The sequence below is a fragment of the Neophocaena asiaeorientalis genome, unplaced genomic scaffold (genome assembly GCF_003031525.2).
Source record: "Neophocaena asiaeorientalis asiaeorientalis breed wild unplaced genomic scaffold, Neophocaena_asiaeorientalis_V1.1 scaffold476, whole genome shotgun sequence".
Classification (NCBI taxonomy): domain Eukaryota; kingdom Metazoa; phylum Chordata; class Mammalia; order Artiodactyla; family Phocoenidae; genus Neophocaena; species Neophocaena asiaeorientalis.
The window spans coordinates 8,733,445-8,747,562 of record NW_020172178.1 but is presented as its reverse complement, the minus strand read 5'-3'; the positions used below and the strand labels follow the sequence as shown (position 1 = coordinate 8,747,562).

Genomic DNA, 14,118 nt, shown 5'->3' with positions numbered 1-14,118 from the left:
GCTGTCGTTCTGCCCACCCTCCCCAGCGCTGTCACCCTTGCCTCCTGCTGGGCCCCTCTCTGGTCCTGCTCTCGTCCCTCCCCCTCGGGTCTGCCCTGCACAGGGCAGCCAGAGGAAGCTATAATCGTGGAGCAGGATGCAGCTTCTCGTGGTTCTCAGAGTGGAGCCCGACGTCCCTGCCGTGGCCCGCGGGGCCTGGCCTCAGCCCGTCTGCACTCGCCGCGCTCTGCCAGTCGCCGGTTCCCGTGTCTCCAGGGCCCACGTTCCTGCTCCTCTCAGTCCCTTTGTCTGGAAGGCGACCCTGGCCCAGCCGGCTTCCTTCTGCCCTTCAGACCCCCGGGCCTGGGTCCTCGCGGTGTCCGTGTGCGGGAGCCGCCAGTCGGGCCCTCCCACGCCTACAGTTGGGTTTTCTTCCTGGTCCCGTCACTCTGAATTCCTGTGTTCACCTCTCCCCACGTGATGTCAGTCCCGTGGAGGAGGGACCCGTCGCCTAGCGGGTGCCGACAAGTTTGTTATTGAGAGAGTGAGCGAGCCAGACGTCCTTTGAGAGTCGTCTGTGTGACTGGAGTTGTGCCAGGCGTGGGAGCGACAGGACTCCTGCCCGTAGAAGCCGCTCTTGGGTGGAAGGGATGGGCGACAGTGCCAGGAGGCCAGGGTGGGAGGCCCGACTGAGGCTGCCGTTGGGCAGGAGGGGGCAGGGAGATCAGGGAGGCTTCTCAGCGGAGGGGTCGAGTGAGGTGAGTCTTGAAAGCCGAGTTCTGAGGCAGGATGGGAGGGCTGTTGAGAACAGGGATTCCTCCGTAGGCCCGGCCCCAGGCTGATGGCTGCCCTCTCCCAGGAGACACTGCGCCTCATTTAAGACCAAGGGCCTGGAGTCCAGCTGCCTGGGTTCACACCCGAGCTCTGCTGCTCGCTAGCTGGGCGGCTTAGGCTGCGTCATCAAGCCTCCTTTCCTTACCTGTAAACCACGGTCATGACAGTTGCCTGGGTTCACACCCGAGCTCTGCTGCTCGCTAGCTGGGTGGCTTAGGCTGCGTCATCAAGCCTCCTTTCCTTACCTGTAAACCACGGTCATGACAGTAGCTGTGGCCAGGGCAGTTCTGAGGATTAACGGTGATGGTGGCGGTAAGTCGTAGAACCTGAAGGCACAGCACATTATGGTTACACCACGAACGGTAGCTCTTAGTACTAGGGTCTCCATAATACTAAAGGATTGTCTCTCTGGCTGAGTCATCGGGGAGTGGGATTTCCTCTCTCTGTTCATTGGTTAAAAGTTAACTGCTCAGACCAGAGCATCCATCTCTTAAAAGCATCAGGGGGCGGTTCCTGGGAGGAACAGCTTCTCCAGCTGTCTCTGCTCGGCAGCCCCAGCAGTAGGGGTGCTGGCTGCCGCCCTGACTCTGGCTATGCCAGTCTCTCTCTGCCTGGTGGGATGACCCCATCAGGTCTCCACAGCCCCTGGGGCTCCTCCACCGTAGCCTTCAGGGTGCAGCCAGAGGGGCTGTCTTCCAGTGGAAGACTGTCTTCCGGTGGAAGGCTGCCCAGCACTGCTGGCCCCGGGCCCGTGAGCGCTGAGCGAAGGGATGGCCCAGTGCTGTTGGTGGAGCACACCCAGCGCCTCGGCCTTTGCCCTCTTGGGGCTCTAGTTTCCACTCCAGCAGTGCATTCTCTGGCCCTTCCGTGGGGATGCACCCATAGGAACTTACCTTTCAGTTTGTTCATGAAACTGTTTTTCTAATAAGAGCCGCTGGTTTTGTGATTTTAGGTAATTCACCTTCTTTCTCTGGTCCTGTGTCCTCTTCGTGTGGCAGGAGAAACTGGAGAAATAGTTTTAAACCGCATAAAACTTGATGGAGTATTATTTGTGCTTCCACTTTGGGCCATTAGCTTTTAGAACACCTCCTGGAGTGTCGAACCTTTCAGTCATTTTTTCCACTGATTAAATATATGTACGTGTATATATGTATTTTCCCCATCTAGGCAGTTACTATCTTAGCATTTGCTCTGAAGAAGATGGTCTGTCATAATCAAGGATGTTTGTCATCTCCACATATTTTTTTTCCTAAAGGAGTTGGCGTCTTCTGCCTATGCTGGTTCCTGTGTGCCTCTTGACATGATTTATAAAGTCCTTCCAATTTTGGAGGGGGAGGATTTCTCACAAAGAAAAAGAAAAAGTTCCTGTCCAGGAAGTTTCCATTCTAGCATATCTTCAGAAGAAGATCATCTGTTTTTCATAATCAAGGATGTTTGTTATTTCCACATTTTTTTTTTTGAGAAGTTGGCATCTTCTGCCTGTGCCAGTTTGTGGTCTAGACAAAGAGTATCCAAGTGTTGGGATGTCCTGCCCCCACATCCCCACACGCCTGGTCCCTCTGTGGACCGATCGCAGACTCTTAACCACCCATGGCCCTGGGGGAGTCGGGTCCCCCACAGAGTTGGAATCAGGCAGGTCATCAACTGCTGGAATCACTCAAATGAGGTGTGGCCATTCCCGAGGTTCCCGGGCAGAGAAAGCGGGTCAGGTGCAGGTGACACAGCTTTACTGATGGCAGTGACAGCTCAGCTCACCAGGGAATGCAGCACGGGCCCTGAGAACAGGTTATATAGTGTGTGCTGAGCCAGCAGAGATACCCGTCAGACCATAGCCCAAGATGCCCTTTCTCAAACATTGAACATCCTCCCTGTACATATAGGAACACCAGCCCTTCGGGGAGCAGACACTTGGGGAGACAGAGGCTCAGCTGCCTATCCGTGGGCTGGGACACTGTGAATCTACATCTGTTCTTTCCTCTCCTGCCTTTACTGTAGGTGAAATTTCCATATACGTTTATTTTCCTTTTGAATTTTGTATTTCATTCGTCTCTCACTATATCCGTGAATCAGCACAAAACGATTTTAATTTTCATTTCTTTATAATGTATGTTATGGGGCTTCATTCTGTTTTTTTCTTCACACATTTTGAAAATATTATTATGTTGTATATTCTTCTTTAACCTGATTAAAATATGGGCGGAAGGGACTTCCCTGGTGGCGCAGTGGTTAGGAATCCACCTGCCAGTGCAGGGGACACGGGTTTGATCCCTGGTCCGGGAAGATCCCACATGCTGCGGAGCAACTAAGCCCGTGCGCCACAACTGCTGAGCCTGTGCTCTAGAGCCCGCGTGCCACGACTACTGAGCCCCTGTGCTGCAACTACTGAAGCCTGCACGCCTAGAGCCCATGCTCTGCAACAAGAGAAGCCACCGCAATGAGAAGCCCACACATCGCAACTAAGAAAGCCCACATGCAGCAATGAAGACCCAACACAGCCAAAATAAATAAATTTTTTAAAAAAAGGGCGGAAGAACTGATAGACATTTTTCCGAAGAGGAAATGCGGCTGGCCAACAGGCACGTGAAAAGACGTTTAAAAAAATGGGTAGAGGATCTGAAGAAACATTTTTCCAAAGAAGACATACAGAGAGCCAAGAGGTACATGAAAAGGTACTCAACATCACTAATCACCAGGGAAATGCAAATCAGAACCACAGTGAGACGTCACCTCACACCTGTCAGAATGGCCATCATCCAAAAGAACACAAATAACGAAACGTTGGCAAGGTTGTGGAGAAAAGGGAGCCCTCCTACACTGTTGGTGAGAATGTAAATTGGTGCAGCCACTATGGAGAACAGTATGGCATTTTCTCAAAAAACTAAAAATAGAATTACTATATGACCCAGCAATTCTACTCCTGGGTATATATCCAAAAAAAACCCCACCAAAAACACTAATTTGAAAAGATATATGCACCCCAATGTTCATAGCAGCATTTTTTTTTGTTTTTTTACAATTGCCAGCCTAGGCGTCCATCAACAGATGAATGGATAAAGAAGATGTATATATGTATATAACATATATGTAATGGAATGCTACTCAACCATAAAAAGAATGAAATTTTGCCATTTGTAGCAACGTGGGTGGATGGGAGGGTATTATGCTAAGTGAAATAAGTCAGAGAAAGACAAATATTGTATGATATCACTTATATGTGGAATCTAAAAAATAAAACGAACTAGTAAATATAACAGAAAAGCAGACTCACAGATACATAGAACAAACTAATTGTTACCATTGGGGAGAGGGAAGGGAGAGGGGCAGTATAGGGGTAGGGAATTGAAAAGGGGGTTTCTATGGGATTATATGAGAATATGTGTGTGAAACTTGAAAATTGTAAAGCACTATAGAATTTAAAGAGTGTTTCATTCAATAAAAATGAAGAGGATTGGGGTAAAATATTTCTGAAGAATATGAAAAAATGATTTGTACAAATCAAAAATAATAACACTGCTAGTTTACATAGGAAGATTTAACGATATCAAGAAATCAGCAGTCTTCTCAGGGGCTCCCCTGGTGGCCCAGTGGTTACGACTCTGCCTCTATTGCAGAGGGCGCAGGTTCAATCACTGCTTGGGGAGCTAAGATCCTGTATGCCGCCCGGTGTGGCAAAAAAACCCCACAACAATATCTTGTATATCATTCAGCCATAAAAAGGAACGAAATTTGGTCATTTGGTAGAGACATGGATGGACCTAGAGACTGTCATACAGAGTGAAGTAAGTCAGAAAGAGAAAAACAAATATATTAACACATACATGTGGAATCTAGAAAAATGGTACAGATGAACCGGTTTGCAAGGCAGAAATAGAGACAGGTGTCCCCTTATATGGACACCAAGGGGGGAGAGTGGGGGGGTGGGTGGTGGGATGAATTGGGAGGTTGGGATTGACATACATACACTAATATGTATAAAGTAGATAACTAATAAGAACCTGCTGTATAAAAATAAAATAAAATCCAAAAAAAGAGAAACCAGTGGTCCTTTCATCAGTTTATAAATGGAATGTGACTTCTATATTGATACCATCTGATTGTCCTGTACAGGTAGAAATTTTATTGACAAGAAGAATAAGTATTTACTGAAATCTCTTCTCAACTACAGCAGCATTATGGTCCATCAGGGTCCTTGTTCTGGGGGGAAGCCCTGGATGACAGGAACAGCAGGAAGCCGTCCACCCGGACTTGAGGAGTCCAGAGCTCCTGCAGTGGAAGCTGACCTTTGGTTGTTAGGTTTCGTGGTGACTGAATGTCGTCTTCTCTGCCCTTCTCTTCCCAATTGTAGTACTTAGTCATGGATTATTACGTGGGTGGTGATTTACTGACCCTGCTCAGTAAATTTGAGGACAAGCTTCCAGAAGATATGGCAAGATTCTACATTGGTGAAATGGTGTTGGCTATCGATTCCATCCATCAGCTTCATTACGTGCACAGGTAATCACCTTGTTATATATCTTATGGAAATCACCTTTAATGTGTCAGGATATTCCTTTCAGAGTCCCCTGAGTCGTGGACCCCAGTTCCAGGCTGTGCAGGGAAGTCGTGCAGTTAGTGGGTCCTCCCTTTGACTGCCATGCTGCAGGATGCCTTACCAGGTCGCTGCTTTACACCCCAGCACCTGGCTCCCAGGAGACCCCAGCTTTATGTGACTGTTGTGACGCTCTAAATGCTGTCAGCTGAAGTCACCTTGTCTTTTGATATTTACCTGCCATTGGCTCATGTTCTCCCCTGCCCAGCCCCCAGAGCTCATGCCTCAATCACCCATAAAACACTCAGGAAAGGGGGCCTGGGTTGAGGAGAGGGGCTCACATCACAGCATCGTAAAGGACTTGAATTGAGTGAGTGTAACTGCTCTTGCATGTCAGGCGGGGGCGGGGGGCCCCCTCCCGCCCTCCCCACCCCTCCCCCGCCAGGACAGCGGCCTTAGTGCCTCAGCCAGCCTGTGCCTCTGTGTCAGTCTCATTCTACCATTTAAGACAGTGCTTTAATCCTGTGGGGTTTGGGTGGGGTTTTGTTGGTTTTGTTCTGTTTTGTTTTATTTTTATCAAAGTATTTCACGGCAGTAGCTTTAAACAGTCAAATAGTTGTACAGGGCTTAAAACAAAACGTGAGTCTCCAGCCATCCCCCACCCTGCTGCCCCTTGCCATAGGTAATGATGGACAGTTTTTACTTGTTTCTTCTGTTTACTTCCATATTTCTAAATAACGGGCTTCATTGCTGTTTCACTTTGTGTGGGGGTGGGGAGTCTTAGACCACATCTATCGAAATGGAGATTTGACTCTTTGACACAAGTAAGTACATCTGTCTCTCATCCCTGTCTCCCACACAAACTCTCAAACTTCCCTCTCCCATCTGGCCCCAGTTAGTAAAATACAGTTGGCCCTTGAACAACGTGGGTTTGAACTACACGGGTCGGCTTATGCTCAGATTTCTTTCACTAGATACATAATACAGTCTTACACGGTGTGTGGGTGTAGACCCACGGGTATGGAGGGCCGACTGTGAAGTTATACTCAGATTTTCGACTGCGCAGCCCTGGTGCTGTTCAGGGGTCAAATGTAATAACTTTGGGTTAGGTCAGTGTGTAGTATTTATAGTATACTGTGTAAATATTACAGGTGAGCCTGGTGGCATAAATAGTTACACTTCCTATATAAAGTTTGTTTCCTCTGGAGCTAATAATTGCACTGTTTTTTCTTTGGCTACTTCTCTGTGTTGCTGCCACTAACTATCCCCAAATATCGTGACCAAATTGTAAAGCTCTGTACATTCAGACACACCAGCCATCCTCGATCTGCCTTCCTGGATCCATCCCTTCTGTCTTTCCCACGCCTTCCTGCTCTGGTGGCTCTCATCGTGAGGTTTCTTTCTGAGTGGAGAGGTTCTCTTCCCGTCTCCCTGGGATGGGCTCCCTTGTTTTCTGGGTCGTGCGTCTTTCTGTTTCTTGGTTTATTCTTCTGATTTGGTGGCACATATCCTCCAGCAGTTTCTGGAAAAGGAGGTGTGTGAAATAATTTTTTTGAGAGGAGCATCTTAATTGCATTCACATACGTGACTGATAGATGATCCTGTGTGGAATTCAGTGTTGCCGTCGAGAGGTTTGCAGCTGTCATGAGTCCCCTGACCTTGCACTGTGGTCGGGCTGAGCCTCTGAGCCTGTCAGGGATTTTCCTAAGCAGACGCAGCTCCTGCTCTGAGGGTAGCAATGGCTCCCAGCGTCAAAGTAACAGCCCTTCAAGTCCTGCCAAGAGTGTGACCTCATTGCCCTGTGGGGGTGGGGGGGCAGCTTGCCTGGGACCACGCGCTCCTGCCCAGGGCGCTGTGCATAGGTCCCCGTGTCATGGGCGAGCCCAGGGAGCTGCCCCCCACAGCGGTTGCTGCTTTTAGGGCCATGAGGTTTGGGACAGGGCATTTCCTCTTTTTCCTGTTTTCTTTAATGTCGTTATGCCTGCTTTTATAACAGTTCTTGTTGTTGTTTTCAACATTAGATTTTATACTCTTCTTGAGAGAACTTTGCCTAATTCACAACAGAGAGATGAATGTCTTTGTATTTGTCACAGAGCTCCAGGGAAATTAATTTGACTGCCTTTTGAATAGTTTATTCTTTCCTGTTTTTCCCTAATTAGGAAGCTTTCTCCTCATTTTCTTAATTGGTTGTGTAGAAGTTTTGCTCTATCTTTTAATCTCTGGGCATGGTAGGAAACATTAAAATAATTCAAGAACTTTTTTTCCCTCAAAGTCAACTCCATATTCAGACTAAGTGCTTGAATGACCTAGTGAAAACAGTAAGCTTTGCGTTTTTGCTAGAAAGTTCACAAAGTTAGGTAATACAGGAAGTCAGTCCTACCCAGTCTCCGGGGGATGTAAGTTGAGGCTGCGTTTGGCGGGGCCAGAAGGAAATGAGTTTCATCAGCACAAGACTGTCCGCACTGGTGGATTTGAGGAGCGTGGTTCAGACCGTAGCTTGGGGCCCTTTCCCGTGGGAGGATGTGGGCCTTGGCGACTTCAGGCAGCGCCCGCCGCCCCGCCGGCCGGGCTTCTGCGTGTGGAACGGCTGCTCCCTGGCTCTGGACCCCTGCGAGGCTCACTGTGCCAGAAGCAGTGGGGAGCTCGGACCTGGGAGCCCACCCCCCCGGTGGGTGCCGCCGCTTCCTGAGAGGTCAGCCCCAGATGCCAGCAGAGGCAGAGACCGAGAGCGACAGGCTCACAAAGGATTGCAGCTGGGAAATCACATCCCCAGAGAGAACAGAATACGTACAGCTTACGATCGAAATAAGAACAGGTACACTTTTAAGAGAAGGAATATTCAGAGAACAAGAAAGGCCTTAGAAAAGGAAAACTAGAAAGCCGAGTAGAAGAGGCGTGGAGTAGGAGTAGAGGACCTGGACGAAGACAGAGGCGGCCCGGGGCCTCCAGGAGCCGGGCTGGCGCGGAGGCCTGTCCGTGGAGGCACAGGGACCAGGCCCGCGCCACCTCCACCGAGCCTGCGGCTTGGTTTTGCAGTGGGAAGCCCCACGGGCGCACTGTGTGTCGCTCAGAAATGGGACAGCAGTGGGCGGGAGGGCCTCCCTTCTCAGCGCATCACGGGCAGAACAGGAAAGGAAAATCAGACTACAGTCTGTCCAGGGCTGTAATCCCACCCACCTGGGCCCGCCCCGGCCAATTCCACCTAGAGAACAAGAAAGGCCTTAGAAAAGGAAAACTAGAAAGCCGAGTAGAAGAGGCGTGGAGTAGGAGTAGAGGACCTGGACGAAGACAGAGGCGGCCCGGGGCCTCCAGGAGCCGGGCTGGCGCGGAGGCCTGTCCGTGGAGGCACAGGGACCAGGCCCGCGCCACCTCCACCGAGCCTGCGGCTTGGTTTTGCAGTGGGAAGCCCCACGGGCGCACTGTGTGTCGCTCAGAAATGGGACAGCAGTGGGCGGGAGGGCCTCCCTTCTCAGCGCATCACGGGCAGAACAGGAAAGGAAAATCAGACTACAGTCTGTCCAGGGCTGTGACCCCACCCACCCGGCCCCGCCCCGGCCAATTCCACCGTTTTAACCAGAGTCACAACAGCCGACAGAGAAAAGGCCCTCTCGGGGGACTGGAGCTGCTTCTCAGCTGTGCGCCTGACTCTACTGGAAAAGCGGCCACCGCCGGGTTTGGAGGGAGAATGGGCTGGGTTAGTCCCAAGCAGGGTGGTGGCCCATGGGGACGGTCAGCTCATGGATTGGCTGCTCTCTCAGTTGGTGCTGTGGGGACCACCTGCCCAGCTCAGAAGCACTGCTGGTAGGAGCTTGGGTTAGTCCTTGCCCTCGGCCTCCCTGGTGTTTTGCTGAGAGGGCCTTTCTTTGTAACCTCCCTGCATGCAAATGGACAATTCAGTTTTTTTTTTAAGTAACATTTATTGATGATATTATATTTTAAATAGAGAATCATGCTGCCCAGATAAACCAACACCATTGGAAAAAAAAGGTGCACGCAGACGGTTAGCAGCTGAACACCTCTGGAGGGTATAAAGGGAGAGGGGCACCTTTTGAAGACCCTCCCCACCCGTCTTAGACTCAAGTAGTGATTCACTGCTGCATAGTTAGGACTTTTTCCCCTTTGTATCTAAAAGCAATCTGTGGGGAGACACTTTAAGATCATGCATACATCCTCTTCAGAGTTTCCCCCTACATTTAGTATCTGTTGATGATTTTTGCCCGGGCCAGCCTGTACTGTGATGGTTGCAAAATGACGATTTCCAGACTCCAGGATCCACTCCACGTTGAAGCACCTCCCTTCTCTCCCATTTGTCTATTTATTATCAGTGTGGGTACCTGGATCCTTTGTCACCCCAACGGTTTATAATTTGTCATTGTCTGAATTCTTTTTATGCTTATATTGTCCTATATTTGGCCAGTGGAAGCCCCTTCTACCTGACTCCCATGTTTCTGACATGCCCTCATTGTTTTTGAGAACTGCCTTAGTTTCTGGCTCATCTCGTACCTTCTCCGAGGAACCCTGGTTCCTTTAGTGGGGGATGGTTTTAAAGACCATATCTGGGTGCTGGGTGTGCTCGAGCTACAGGGTGTCTGTTTTAGGCCCCTCAGTGGACAGAGTAAAGTGCATGTCTGTACACGTCCGCATTTATACATACAGACCCATGTCTAATTTGGGAACCACGAGTTACCCTTCTGGCTTTCTCCCGGTCCATTTCCGTCTCCTCCTCTGGCTCCCGGCAGCACCAGCACGTCCAGTCATTTGCCCAGCGCTGCCATGTATCTGAAGTAGCTTCAGAATCGCTCTGCTTTTTTTATTACTATAATTTATAAATTTATTTATTTACTTATTTTTGGCTGCGTTGGGTCTTTGTTGCTGCGCGCAGGCCTTTCTCTAGTTGCGGCGAGCGGGGGCTCCTCTTCATTGCGGTGAGCGGGCTTCTCATTGGAGTGTTCTCTTGTTGCAGAGCACGGGCTCTAGGCGCGCGGGCTTCAGTAGTTGTGGCGCGCAGGCTCAGTAGTTGTGGCACGTGGGCTCAGTAGTTGTGGCTCACGGGCTCTAGAGTGCAGGCTCAGTAGTTGTGGCACACGGGCTTAATTGCTCTGCGGCATGTGGGATCTTCCTGGACCAGGGCTCGAACCCGTGCCCCCTGCATTGGCAGGCGGATTCTTAACCACTGCACCACCAGGGAAGTCCTGAGCTACCAGGGACCCTCGCTCTGCTTTTATCCTACTAAAAACAAACCTAACCCTAGCCCTAACCCCACCTCCCAACTGCAAGTGTCAGGTTCTCTGCCGTAAGTTACTTAGGTTTGGGGTTTTTTTCTACCCCATTTCCCTTCAGTGCTGTTGTGTTACTGGTTTGAAATATAATTGGGTTCACTGGTTTCATCAGCTTTCCATTTCAGGTGCCCCTTCCCATCTTTGTTGATTTCGTTTCATTTTTTTTTTTTTGGTGGTACGTGGGCCTCTCACTGCTGTAGCCTCTCCCGCCACGGAGCACAGGTTCCGGACCCACAGGCCCAGCCACTCTGTGGCATGTGGGATCCTCCCGGACCGGGGCACGAACCCGTGTCCCCTGCATCGGCAGGCGGACTCTCAACCACTGCGCCACCAGGGAAGCCCTCGTTTCATTTTTTAAGCATGTAGAACACAAGCATGCTTCGATAATACCAAAACTAAGCAAGGTTATACTCAGAACTGTCCCTTCCTTCCTTATCGCATCCACCTCATTCCCTGCCCCTTCTAAGTAACCAGTTCCTTATTAGTCATTTATTGTGTGTGTGTGTGTGTGTGTGTGTGTATGCAAGATGAGCAGACATGTTTCCTTATTTCTCTTTTCCTTAAACAGAAGGTAGCATGGTTCAATATGCACTTAACACATTTTGTTGTTTTCACTTAACGTATCCTAGAAATCATTCTGTATCAGCTCATGGAGCTCTTCATTCTCTTTTACGTTTGCACAGCATGCCACATGTATCGGTACCATAGTTAATTCTCTTGTGGGTGGACATTTAGGTTGTTTCTAGTATTTTGCGATTATAAATAATGCAGTAATGAATAACCTTGTACCTACATCTTTTTGTATTGTCGGTGTGTCTTTAGGGTGAATTCCTAGAAGTGGGATCACTGGATCGACAGAGAAATAAAATACATATTAGATGTATACTAACATTTTTTATTAGCTTTATCAGATGTTGCCAGTTTCCATCCGTAGAGATACACCTTTTTGTGTTCCTACCAGCAATGTATGAAAGTGCCTGTTTCGTTGCAGCCTTGGCAACATAGTGTATTTTTATGTTTTTGCCATCTGATGGATTAGAGATGGTTATACAGTTGGGTTTTTTTGTTTTTGTTTTTTGTCTTTCTTGTGGAGTTGAATTTCATTTTTATATCTTTCTGTGTGAGTTATTTACTTCATGTCATTTGCCCATTTTTCTGATTTCTAGCTTTTTCCCTTCAGTTGCTAAATATTTGCCCTTTATCTGTAATATATGTTGCAAATATTTTTTCCCAGTTTGCCATTTGCTTTTTGGTTTTGCTTATTGTAGTCTTTTGCCATGTAGATTTTTTTAATGTATTAAATTTATTGGTCTTTTATTACATTGGGATTTTGAGTCATAGTTAGAAGTACTTTTTTTTTTAAAACCCCAGAGAAAAAGAAAACCCATGTTTTCTTCTAATAGTTTTATTTTTAACGTATGGATCTCTGATCCATTTGGAGTTTATTCTTGTATAAAGAATGGATCTGGGCTTCCCTGGTGGCGCAGTGGTTGAGAGTCCGCCTGCCGATGTAGGGGACACGGGTTCGTGCCCCGGTCCGGGAAGATCCCACATGCTGCGGAGCGGCTGGGCCCATGAGCCATGGTTGCTGAGCCTGCGCGTCTGGAGCCTATGCTCCGCAGTGGGAGAGGCCACAACAGTGAGAGGCCCGCGTACCGCAAAAAAAAAAAAAGAATGGATCTGATTTTATCTTTAACTAAAAGGCTCTTCAGCATGAAACTTATTTGTGTCTGCCCACTGATTTGAGATAACATCTTTATTATACACTCAGTTTCTTTATGAATTTGGTCTGTTTCTGGACATTCTATTCTGTTCCATTGTTGTCTTTCTCTCTGTGCTCTGGGACCACACTGCTTTAATCATGGAGGCTTGAAATCACGTACGGCCAAGTCCCCCCATCATACCTCTTTCTCTTCAGTGTTTTTCTAGCTATTCTTCCATGTTGGTTGTTCCATATCAACTTGTCTGGCTCCAAAAAACAGGACATTTTATTTATTTATTTTTAAATTTGATGGGCCCTTTAGTCTGTAGATTCAGGTCTTTTTTACTTCTGGAAAGTTCTCTTGGAGCATAGTTTCAAATGTTAGTTATGTTTTATTGTTTTGATTTCTTTAGGGACTCCTGTTATGTATATGTTGTGCCTTCTTTGCTTGTCTTCCATTTCAGTCTCCAGCTACTTTCTCTCTGACCCTTTTTAATTCTTTGTCTCATTTTTATTCTTCCAGACCTTTTCCTCCATTTCTTCAATGCCTTTCATTAGATTTTTATTGAAATTGATTCCCCTTTGGCATCTTATAATTTAGTCCTTATTTCTACTAAGATTTTGTCTTTTTCTTCTGTTTCTTTCCTGGGTTAAATCAACTCTCTTTTCACTTCTCCCCATGTTTGTCTAGTTCTGTTTGTAGGTTTTTTTTGTTTCCTTTTTGTTTTGCCACACTGCAGGGCATGTGGGATCTTAGTTCCCTGACCAGGGACTGAACCCACACCCCCTGCAGTGGAAGCGCGGAGTCTTAACCACTGAACCACCAGGGAAGTCCCCTGTTCTTAGTTTTTATTTTTCTGACTCACTGAGGGATTATATTGTTTTGTTTTTCATATTCTTGGGTGTTTATTTAAGGAGATTTATTTCAGTTTAGAGTGCTAGAAGGGTTTTTTCTTTGTTTATCTTTTGGGGTAAGAATTGTCATCATCTTTTGCTCACATTTCTTTGTGAGACTCGTCTGTTGTGTTGGGAGTAGTTGGTGCTCCCGTGTGTTTTCATTGAGATGTAGCATTCTGTCACGTGAGGACAGCCCACTGCTTTACCTGTCTCCTGCAGGTGGACGTTAGGTGGGTCCCACTTTGTGGCTGTTACAAGTTGTGCTGCTGGAAACATCCTTGTACTCTTCCTGGTGAATGTCTTCCTCTGCTTTTAAAGTTTCTGTTCCTTTTCGTGCTTATGTGGCTTTTCCAGTCACATAAGCTTATTCTGCCAGGAAGGAGGGCTAGTTCCTTAAAGTCCACCCTGCCGTCCCCCCATCCCTGCCCGGTGCTGGCAAGTGCACAGAAGAACCGTCAGTAAGACCACGGGTTTAGTGGGGCAGTTTACTTTCCTGCTGCTGTATAACTGAGCAGACTGCTCCACCCTGGAGCTTCCCTGTTGTTGTCTGTAAAATGCAGTTTTGGCGCACGTGGTGCTTTGTTGGTCTGTAGCTGTTCTACCCCAGCTGCTTAGGCGTCTCTTCTCAGTGGTAACGGCCACCTTGACTCGCTTCACACTCTGTCCCTCTACCTCTTTTTATATCTCCTCCTGTTTCTTTGTAGCACTTGCCCCGTGGATTGTACTCAGGGATGCCAAGACCATGTGCATATCTGTGCATTTGCATGTTCATTTCCTGACACCCCAGCTGGTGTGAGGCTTCGTGAAGGCAGGGCAGCGCCGTCTCGGTACTGTCGTAGGCCCGGGCTCAAGAGCAGCGCCTGGCACGAGGCAGGTGCTCTGGAAGCATTGGTTCGCAG

The 14,118-nt window shown here is 48.2% G+C and overlaps 1 protein-coding gene across 2 annotated transcripts in view; it reads left to right on the top strand.

The window, feature by feature from the left end:
- Positions 1 to 14,118, top strand: part of CDC42BPB (CDC42 binding protein kinase beta) — a 69,761-nt gene that overhangs the window by 12,675 nt on the left and 42,968 nt on the right. For both annotated transcript variants that reach the window (XR_003005044.1, XM_024758820.1), the window contains exon 4: positions 5,159 to 5,307. Coding sequence is in view for 1 of the 2 variants with exons in the window: in XM_024758820.1 (XP_024614588.1) it covers positions 5,159 to 5,307 (149 nt within the window). In the remaining variant the exon portion in view is untranslated. The remainder of the gene's footprint in view (positions 1 to 5,158; positions 5,308 to 14,118) is intronic.